The 11,205-nt window shown below is 36.3% G+C and overlaps 1 protein-coding gene across 1 annotated transcript; it reads right to left on the bottom strand.

Annotated features, from left to right (window-relative positions):
- Positions 1–3,250: 3,250 nt before the first annotated feature.
- On the bottom strand, positions 3,251–4,105 carry LOC126694617 (uncharacterized). Its single transcript, XM_050390988.1, has 2 exons — positions 3,669–4,105; positions 3,251–3,578 (listed from the first exon to the last, which is right to left on the bottom strand). Exons 1-2 carry the CDS (start codon positions 4,103–4,105, stop codon positions 3,251–3,253), a joined length of 765 nt encoding a protein of 254 aa, XP_050246945.1.
- Between the last annotated feature and the right edge of the window lie 7,100 nt (positions 4,106–11,205).

The following is an 11,205-nucleotide window of genomic DNA, read 5'->3' as shown; positions in this document are numbered from 1 at the left end:
GAAATCAGAAATATAATTTGATGGGAAAGACTAATGCATTGTGCTGGGGATGAATGGTTACTTATATATATATATATATATGTTAGAAGTAGCTTCCCACACATGATCACTTAACCTGTTGGTGGTGAGGTGAGGGCGTGACGCCTACCACTTTGTTGTTTCCCTGCAAATATGTAACATGTGTGGCAGTCTGGCAGGGCCGGGGGGTCGAGGGGGACACTTGCCTCCCTTGCCCCCATCCAAAAAATCTATTAATATTTATTCTATTATATTATACTAGCATGTAATCTCATGCATATGTATAAAAACACTTGAAGATATACAATAAAATGCATGATATAATTCTTATATATATAATTTAAATACTATTGATAGTTATTTTTATATTTTGTTAATTCTTTAAAAAAATTTGTAAGGATATTATTAGGTATAAAATGTAAATTATCCATTTTTTTTAAAAAAAATTATTGTGAAACACCTTTCTTTTTTTAAGATTCATTTATTCTAGACTCTTTGATTTTTGTACTTAATAACTCACTTGGATGAATATTTATAATGTGGTTCCATATTTAATTCTAAAATTTAAAAAATAAAACTCTTTAAGAATAAATAATTTAGGACACATGGCACAAAATTGGAACTCTAATTTGGAACTCTAATTTGTGTTTCTCTCAGCTTCACCTATTATTATTATTATTATAACACAATAAATGCATTTAAAATTATATAAATAAATGGTTAATAAATAGGATGGTTTTTTAAACCAAAACCAAAACCCTCTTGACATAATATTTTTTATAATTACAATTTTCAAATGATTTTTTATGTAAATAAACCCCTAATAGATAAATAATATAATGAATATGTTATTTCATTTTGAATTTTCTTGCATTCAAATATTGCTTAATATACACATGAATGAATTGTTATTTTGCAAATTGATCTCAAATACCATGTGTGTGTGTGTGTGTGTGTGTGTGTGTGTGTTCACTTGCACGTGCGTAAATGTGATGTCAAATGTAATTTTTTCCCCTCCTTAAGTTAGATCCTGGCTCTACCACTGCTATAATGTAAATCGGCAAAAATATATATAATTAAAATTGATTAATAAAATAGATAGTAAAATATAAAAGAATACAATTTACTTTATAAGCTACATCACGAGATTCACGATCACACAGTTCATATAGTTATAATAATAAAATAATAAAAAAACAAAGATTATAAAATAACTAGCATTATGCCCGTGCATGCACGGTTTAATCAAAATTCATATGTAAATAAATTTTTTATTAATTTACCTAAAAATAAATGAATATTTTACTTTTAAGTTATATAATGAATGCATATTGTGTGAGACTAAGATATCATAAAATACATACACATACACAAATATATATATATATAAATTGAATGAAAGATGGTAGAAATACCTAAAAAAATATATAAAATGATTTTCAATAATACATTGAACTTTAAGGCTCAATTAATCACATTTATTTAAATGGATAAACCTTGAATTTAATAATTAAAAACTATTGAAAATAACAATTGAAACCATATTTAAGTGGAAACCTCAATTCAATAATTAAGAACAATCTAAATTACTAAACATTTAAATTTTTGAAGTAGAGAGACTCACATGAGAATTTAATTTTTGTCCTTAAAGGCAGGGGCGTAGCCAGGAATACATACTTGGGGGGGTCGGGTTGTAACAGAGATATACTAAATATAATTCTTAAGTCTATTGGATACAAAATTATCAACTTTCATGTATTATTATATACTTGAACATGTTGGGAATTCAATCGAAATTCCAAACCTGTGAGAAACAAAAAAATAGAGAAAACAAAACGCCAAAAGTAAAACAATCACACGCACAAGACAGTATTTATATGGTTCGGCAATTTGCCTACGTCCACAGAGTTGCAGGGATTTCACTATTATCAAAGAAAATTACAATGTGCGGCTACAGTGTTTTTCTTTCTCAAAAACAACAACAAGACAAAACCCCAATCACCAAAAAAACGGCTTTTATATCCGGCGCACATGATTCACAATAGGCTACAAAACGAGCCAAAAAATTTTTGTCGGCCCAAGCCTCCGCTCCATGGACTAAGCCTCAGTAAATCTCCCATTATTCGGGTTAGGTCGGGTCATCAACCGGATCAAATCATGCCTGATGACGATTTTTCATGGAATAAAATTCATCCATTATCATCTCTATAGTGAAATTCCCTGCAATTTCCTTCTCTATATAAACTATCATATTATCTGCCAAAAGCTCATCCTCCATTCTATTGCGAAGTCTTGTTTTTAACAACTTCATAGCTGAGAAAGCTCGTTCTGTAGTTGCTGCAGAAACTGGAAGGGTCAACACAAGACGAATAAGTCTATCAATCAAAAAATAGATTTTAGACTTTCTTGAAATTTTTAATCCCCTACATAGCTCGGAAATTGTACTCATATTCTGAAAATCTGGATGTTTTATCACATCAAGCTCATAATGTTGCAATTGAGACTCCAAAAGTTCTTGTTCATGTTCAGTGAAATCTTGAGGATAATATTTCTTAACCAAATTGCATATATCAACAATTTTGAATAATCTAAAAGCATCCTTGGAATTTAAAGCTGAACTAAGAATGACAAGCTCCGTTGTTAGCTCACAAAATCTACTTTTCAATTCTTGCAATTGAAAGTCTATTGCAACTGTAAATATGCCAATTCTAAAATGATGTTCCATTGTTAAATCATCATCTTGACGACGATATCTACCTCGGCCTTTAGTGTAACGAGCATTCATATCAGGAATATCAATTTCATGTTACTCACAAAATGATATAACACTAGCAAGTAAAGGCTCCCATCCATCATCTCTCAACTTTTGAATAAGTGATTTTGTAGTTGAAACTAAATGCATGACATTTAAAAGGTCTTGAGAATGTTGTTGCAAAGCTTGACAAAGAACATTAGTAATTCCTATTATCTCTTTCATCAAATGCAAGATTAAAATAAATTCAAATAATGTTAATACCTGATAAGCTCCCTCGGCATCACCGAGTTGTTTATAGTTAGCCCCTTCCTCAGAAATAGTGTTAATAACTTTGCAAGTAGTATCAAACATTTTAATCAAACTACAAATAGATTGAAAATGAGATCCCCACCTAGTATCTCTAGCTTGTTGCAAAGTACGAATCTGGTTTGCACCTCTTCCAGTCTCAATTTCATTAGAAGCAATCATATTCTCAACTTATTCTGCTTGAGCATGTTGTAATTCATCATTACGCTTACTAGAACCAACAACAATATTGATAATATTAACCAAATGATCAAAGAATTGATGAACATCTTTTACTTCTCTAGATGCTGTAACTAGAGCTAATTGCAACCTATGAGCCATACAATGTACATAATAAGCATATGGGCAGTCTTTAAGAAAAAGAGCTTGTAATCCATTCCATTCACCATGCATGTTACTAGCCCTATCATATTCTTGACCTCGAATATTTTCAATGTGGAGGTTGTAACGAGAAAGGACAGTACATATCTCATTCTTTAAAGTCAATGCAGTAGTGTCTCTAACATGCACAACATGAAAGAAACGCTCTTTAATGAAACCTTATTTATCAACAAATCTCAAAATGATGGCCATTTGCTCTCTCTTCGACTCATCTCGGGCTTCATCAACAAGAATGCAGAATTTTGCATCCCCAATTTCTTCACGAATAGCATTTCGCACATTACTAGCAAGAATATGCAAAATCTCCTTTTGAATTGTGGGTGATGTATATTTGGCATTTCCTGGAGCATTTTCCAAGACAACACTAGCTACTTTGTCATTGAAAGTTGATGTGAATTTTATCAATTCAATAAAATTACCTTTATTTTTTGAATCAATGCTTTCATCATGACCTTTAAAAGTACAAGCTTGGAATGCTAGCCATCGAGCACACTCTATTGAGGTTTTGAGCCGCAATCGATTATTCTCTAATTCTTTTGACGTTTGTTTCTCAATTAGCTTGTCAATAAGTCGTGAATAATTCTTTAAATCCTCGCAACATTTCACAGCAATTTTTATGTGGGAAGTTTGGTTCTTTCCCTTCATGACGAATTAAAGGACAATTCATTCCATCTTTCACCTTTTTCCAATTATTAAAACCTGTTGAAATGAATACATCTGATTCGGGACAACCTATTGGTTTCTTACTAAAAAGGTAGCAAGGTAGACAATATAACGCATCCATTGAAGGTGAGTATTCCAACCAATCCTTATGTGAAACAGATCATGAAGGTTGAAATCGACGACGATGAGTATCATCATTGTATGGATAGACTATATCTTTAGGTTGGTATGGACCTTCTATGAGATAAGCTCATCGGATTTCATCTTGTTTGTTGATAGGAAATTCACATATTTGTTTACGTGTTCCTGGATCACGATCTATCTCTTCAGATTGAAGTTTTGGACATTTGGAGGGGTGTTCATCAGGCATCGAAGTATTAACATTTGTTTCTACAGTCACAGGTGTCCTAATTTCTGAATTGCTAACATCTTTTTTCTTAAAGAATGTATCAATTGTTTTTCGTTTGCTCATAATTCTTTTAGCTTTAAGAATATGACTCAAAAATTAACCTGAAAAGAATTTTAAAAAATAAAATTTTAATTAGAAATTTTTGCTTAGTTATATGAATGTTATTCATACTCAAGAAAAAAACAAAATTTCCACTATAATTTAAACAGTCAACCCATTTTTAATACAACTTTAATTAATAATAACCCCTCAAACAAAAACAAAAATAATTTAATTAATTTGTCTTTTATAATGTATTGGTTAATTTAATTATATAGTCTTTCGAACAGTATTGGAAAATGGGAAAATTTAATTATATACATTTATAATGTCTTTTATAATGTATTGGAAAATTTTAATTTAATTAATTTGTCTTTCAAACAGTAAACACACGTTACACTAAAGACCAACACACTGATCAACAAATAAGGATAAGATAAAGACAAATTTAAAAAGACAAAAACAGAAAAAAAGCAAAAGGCGTTTCTCAAAAAAAAAAAAAAAAAAAAAAGCAAAAGGCAACCAATAAAAGAGTGAGATCAGATTACAGATAGGCTATTAAAGTTAAAGAATAAAGAGACTCAGAGAGAGATGTTCTAAATCATAAATTTCATTTCTATTTTTTCATTCAGTCATTCAGTGAGATAGAGAGAGAGAGAGAGAGAGACTGAGAGAGAGTCAGAGAGAAAAACCTTGAGGGAGAGCCGGACTGCCGGAGCTGGAGCGGAGGAAGCAACAAGTGAACGAGCAACGCTGCATGCCTGCACCGGAGCAAAGGCAAAGCGATCTACCGTTTGCGATCTCCGATGAGTGATGACCGATCTACCGTCTAGCGTCTACGATCTACAAAAATTTCATTTCATTTTTTATTTCAGTGACAGTGAGAGAGAAAAAGAGAGAAATACCTTGAGGGAGGGCCGGAGGGAGCACCGGAGCAGAGGCAAAGCGATCTGCGATCTCCAATTTGCGATGAGGGGTGAGCGACGACGAGCACGAGCGAGCTGCGGCGTCGCGGCGACGTGACCGTGGGTTACTGGGGTTTGGTTTTGGTTTGTGTATTGGGGATTTTTTTTTTTAGATAAACACCTCTGTCTCTCTGTGTTTGGTTTGCTGTTGAGTTTGATTTGCTTTGCGGATTTGCTCTGTATAGGCAGTATTGGGCATTGGGGTTTGATTTCTCTGCCACTGACGTGATGGGTTCGATTTTCTGATTCTCTGTATTTTTTTTTTTTTTTGGTTGAGAATCTGTGGGCTTGCCGTGATCGAGCTACTGGGCTCACCGTGGGCTTAGCTTGCCGTGGGCTTCTTTGTTATTTTTTTTTTTTTTTTTTTTTTTATTTTTTATTTTTTAAATTTGAGGGTGTTCCTAATTTTTGATTGAGGCCTAGGAGAATGGGTGAGAAATTGGTAAGGGGGGCCGGCTGTCTAATGTTGGGGGGGCCTATTTATTTTTTCTTCATAGTCTAATGGGAATTTTTTTTTTTTGCAGGGGCCACGGCCCTCTCAAGCCACTATGTGGCTCCGCCCCTGCTTAAAGGTATGAGAGAAGGCACTAAAACTTGAAGTTTAAGTCCCGTGAGTATAAACTCATAAAATGTATAATTTTTTTAATAGCTAAATGAATTACAATTATATAATCAAAAGTAAAAATTGAAAGTAAAAATCATGCTACATGTTTGTTGTAGGGATACGTTTTGCAGCCCAAGCCCAAGATGTATGAGATCTTGGCCTAGTGAGCCCAGTACAATAAATTTGTAGAGAGTGGGTCAAAGAACTAGGCCCTAATGAATTTGACAACGGCTTGTATGGATTTAAAAGATGATCAAGCAAGAACAAAGAAAATAGAGTTAAATGAATTCACTGTTCGAGGAGGTATTTTGTCATACAAATCAATAACAGTTGGGTACAAGTATAATTTTGATTGTTACAGTATTCTTTCTCTATTTTTCCTATCCCTTCCTCATGGAGGGTCTCTTACATTATATAACTTCCTTTGGACTATCTTGATCCTACACTTGTTGGTCATTTGAACCCTTATTTGAGTATCTGTCACATCAGACACCCTCTCTAACTTTCTGTGAGTTGTGGTAGCTGAGGCAACACTGTTCAAAGGTCTTCTCCACATAAATACGGCCAGAAAAGTAGCTGCAGTGCATTCAATGTGGTGGTAGCAGTTTTCCCTTAGATATTTTTGGGTTCCCCTCCTTCTTATATGTTCATGATACACGTCCCTATCACTGGAACTTCATGAAAGGTCACTCTGATCATTGGAATACATATTTGAGCTGTGCTTATTGTATTCGAGGAGATATTCCTCCTCGGACAACCTTCCCATTGTACCTTGCTCATTAAATCCTAAGCCTGAACCGTTCATTACCATTTGTTCCTCCTCAAACCATCCATGCTCTTGGACAAGGCCCAAACCCCAATATATAATTTGGGACCTTAATCCTACATTTGTGTATATGCATGTGTAAGGACTCAATTTGTGACGACCCAAAATGATACTGGGTTCGCACATAAAAAGGCCCAAACAATATCATTTGTAGAGCGTGGGTTTGAAAGGCTAGGCCTTAGTCACCGGACGGTGGTTAGTCGAGGTATTCATACAGTATTAAACCGTGTTTGCTCGAGAAGTCTTTCTCCTGGAGGCGGTCTGGGAGGCTCTGGTTCTTGGCCTTTTTCCCAGCCTCTTCTCCGGATTGCTTGCTTCTCCTTTTATATTAGCCTGTACCCTTTATCCTACGTCCACGTGTAGGATCGACTTTCCAGGACTGATACTTGTCCCATCAGCCCATACCCAAAGTGGTTGGGGGTGGTTGTAAAAGCTGAAGAGCATGGTTCTGTCAGGTGCAGAGTATTCAATGGCAGTAATGACAGCTTTCCCTTTGTCTTTGGTCGTTATACTATCCCGTGTCCCCTTCTCTATTGACATAGATATTTTATATTTTTTCCAAAACTGTTCCTATACCGTTCTTTCCCCTTCTTTCAGGAGGACCCTGGCGAATGCCGAGGACAGAATCATTATCGGCTATGTCTCAAGACTACTTAGACTTTTATTATACGTCTTTGGCTATATCCCTCCTCGGCTCGGGCCTTGGGCCCCAATGTAAAAATGGGCCAGGGCCACAAATTATTGGGCCCCACAATAGCCCCTCAAAATCCTACTGTCCGACCTCTTGGTCGGATATGAGGGTTTTGGTGATGCCAAGCCTTTATTGCAATTCGTTTAACTCTGCCCTTCATTAATGTTGGTGTCTCTTCATCTGCTTAGGAAATGCGCCGGGTTATGAGACATTCTTCTAGATTTACACACGATGCGCCCCTGCCATTTCAGTGTACGAGGCGCGGCTTTAATAAATTTCCTTTACGAGACCAATCAAATCTGACAGTTATAGATGACATTAGGGAGTTGAACAGACACTATATCGTTTGCAGCTCTTCTTGGAAATCTGTACGGATTAAATGCCATTGAACTTACCTTCCATATAAGAAGCCAGATGAGAGGGTACTTCCTTTGCATAAAGATCCTTTAACATTTCTAAAGCCTTAAACCTCAAGCTGCGCTCAAAGCTTTCCTTATCAGCACATTCAAATCTTATAGTGTGATATGTCTGAGGTAGAAACGGGGGGAAAGAGACCACATCCTTTCCAAAAGCACCGTGTCCCTCCGAAGCTTAAGATGGCTCGGTCAGGACAGGGTTGGCAGAGACTCAAGATATTTCTCATCCTCCTTCAGCCACAATCCGAAGCAGGAGCTAATCGCATCAAGCTTTTGGTGCAATTGAGCTGGGTTTGCTCATCATCAGTACCATCCGCTCTCCTATGAGCATAGCTAATATGGCACCAGCGTGTTAGGAGTCAGGGCTGATGCAGGGACTAAGTATCCCTGCTTCTTCCTCTCTTCCTTCACTGGTGCCTCCTTTTGACCCCCCTTCTTCTTTCCCATCACCAGATTCATCCTGGTGCTTTTCCTTCTTCCTCTTCTTCTCCTCATCCATCAAAAGAGGTCCTCCTCTCAATATGGTAGCTACTAGAGCAGAACTTAGCAAGATTTCTTATTTTTGTTGTTGTTTTTTTTTATTTATTTTTTATTTTTTTATTCTAGTTCTGGTAATTTGTTTCCTATATAGGCTTGTTTAAGCCCTTTATTGTACGCTGTACTACTTCTTTACATTAATAAAAGTTGCCATTGTTTTATTCTATGTATTCTTTCTTCCCTGCAATAGTTATGCCGTGAATGGACGTACTACTGTATGACTTCTTTTCATTTTTATACTCTGAACGATGCTTAGAGCCGAAATCCTTGTTAATAAAAAGACTTTACTTTGCGCTTATTGAAACTATCTAGCATAATAATGCCGATCTGAACAAATGATACTTAGGGCAGAAACCCTTACTAAAAAAAAAAAAAAAAAGATGTTATTATGAGCTTATTAGATCTGTCTGGCATAATAAGACCGACCTGAAAAAAGGTTGTATACCCCAAACCGAACGAGATGATGGCTGAATGCTCGGTGCTGTGTAGGAAGTAATCATCCGAGGATATGTAACCCAAAATGAACAGCCCCTGCGGGTTGCTGAGTAATAAGGCATTTTGCCATCTTCATAATGACCTCCAGGTATTTGGTCCGAGGACTGAGCGACTTAGAATTCTCCTTAAGTAGCAAATTTTTCCATAGGTTTAAGTCCGAGGACCATGCAATACCTTGATTCTGTCAAAAACTTGACTTTTAAGTAGTTGGTTTCCCCATAGGTTTGATTCCGAGGACCATGCAATACCTTGGTTCTGTCCAAAACTTGACTTTTAAGTAGTTGGTTTCCTCATAGGTTTGAGTCCGAGGACCATGCAATATCTTGGTTTTGTCCAAAACTTAGCTTTTCAAGTAGTTGGACCATGCAATACCTTGGTTCTGTCCAAAACTTAGCTTTTCAAGTAATTAGTTTCCCCATAGATTTGAGTCCGAGGACCATGCAATACCTTGGTTCTGTCCAAAACTTAGCTTTTCAAGTAGTTGGTTTCCCCATAGGTTTGAGTCCGAGGACCATGCAATACCTTGGTTCTGTCCAAAACTTAGCTTTTCAAGTAGTTGGTTTTCCCATAGGTTTGAGTCCGAGGACCATGCAATACCTTGGTTCTGTCCAAAACTTGATTTTTAAGTAGTTGGTGGAATTAACCCCTCGGCTATGGCGTGGGACCGTGGTTTAGGGGGATTAGCTCCTCGGCCAAGCTCCTAGAACCATCCGCGCTACTAGCGCTACGAGGCATAGCCCCTAGTGGAATTTTGTGCTAGGACACTTCAACCGGCTGTTGGAATTGATGTGGGGGATTGTCTTGACCTACCGCCTGTGCCAACACACAAGCCTTTCCCACAGACGACACCAATTGTAAGGATTCAATTTGTGACGACCCAAAATGATACTGGGTTCGCACGTAAGAAGGCCTAAACAATATCATTTGTAGAGCATGGGTTTGAAAGGCTAGACCTTGGTCATTGGACGGTGATTAGTCGAGGTATTCATACAGTATTAAACCGTGTTTGCTCGAGGAGTCTTTCTCCTGGAGGCGGTCTGGGAGGCTCTAGTTCTTGGCCTTTTTCCTAGCCTCTTCTCTGGATTGCTTGCTTCTCCTTTTATATTAGCCTGTACCCTTTATCCTACATCCATGTGTAGGATCGACTTTCCAAGACTGATACTTGTCCCATCAGCCCGTACCCAAAGTGGTTGGGGGTGGTTGTAAAAGCTGAAGAGCATGGTTCTGTCAGGTGCAGAGTATTCAATGGAAGTAATGACAGCTTTCCCTTTGTCCTTGGTCGTTATACTATCCCGTGTCCCCTTCTCTATTGACATAGATATTTTAAATTTTTTCCAAAACTGTTCCTATACAGTTCTTTCCCTTTCTTTCAGGAGGACCCTGGGGAATGCCGAGGACAGAATCATCCTCGACTATGTCTCAAGACTACTTAGACTTTTATTATACGTCCTCGGCTATATCCCTCCTCGGCTCGGGCCTTAGGCCCTAATGTAAAAATGGGCCAGGGCCACAAATTATTGGGCCCCACAGCATGAAAAAAGAACTAAATTCAACATTTATTGTAGAAAAAGAGATGGTGTAGTCTTACCCCTGTCTAGCTAATTCTTATTATAATCCATTTGTTTTGCGGGAAGAGGGAGAAAAACGCTTCTTTTGACAAAAAAGGAAGTGTTTTTTACAATTTTTTTTACTTTATCCAAAAACAATTTTGGTAAATTAGTATGAACAAATAACTTGCTATCTTTTGTTTTTTTTTTTTTGGGAATAAAAATAAAGATTAGATGGATTAGATGAAGAACTTGAGAAGGATTAGATTACACTACATTGCTGTTTTTTTTTTTTAATATAATTTTTGTAGTACACGTGGCTATTTATATATCAGGATAAGATGAAGAATTTGAGAAGGATTAGATTACACTATCTTGCTTTCTTTTTTCCCCCCATAATACACGTTGCTGTTATTTTTTTTTTATAATACACGTGCTACCTTTTTTATATATAAATGTTTTCTTTTAAATAAGGATTAGATGTATTAGATGAAGAATTTGAATTGTAATTAAATTAAGATATTTATCAACTTATAAATTATAGGAGAAGAAA

The sequence above is a fragment of the Quercus robur genome, chromosome 2, assembly GCF_932294415.1.
Source record: "Quercus robur chromosome 2, dhQueRobu3.1, whole genome shotgun sequence".
Taxonomy (NCBI): domain Eukaryota; kingdom Viridiplantae; phylum Streptophyta; class Magnoliopsida; order Fagales; family Fagaceae; genus Quercus; species Quercus robur.
This window is presented reverse-complemented; position numbering and strand designations above follow the sequence as displayed.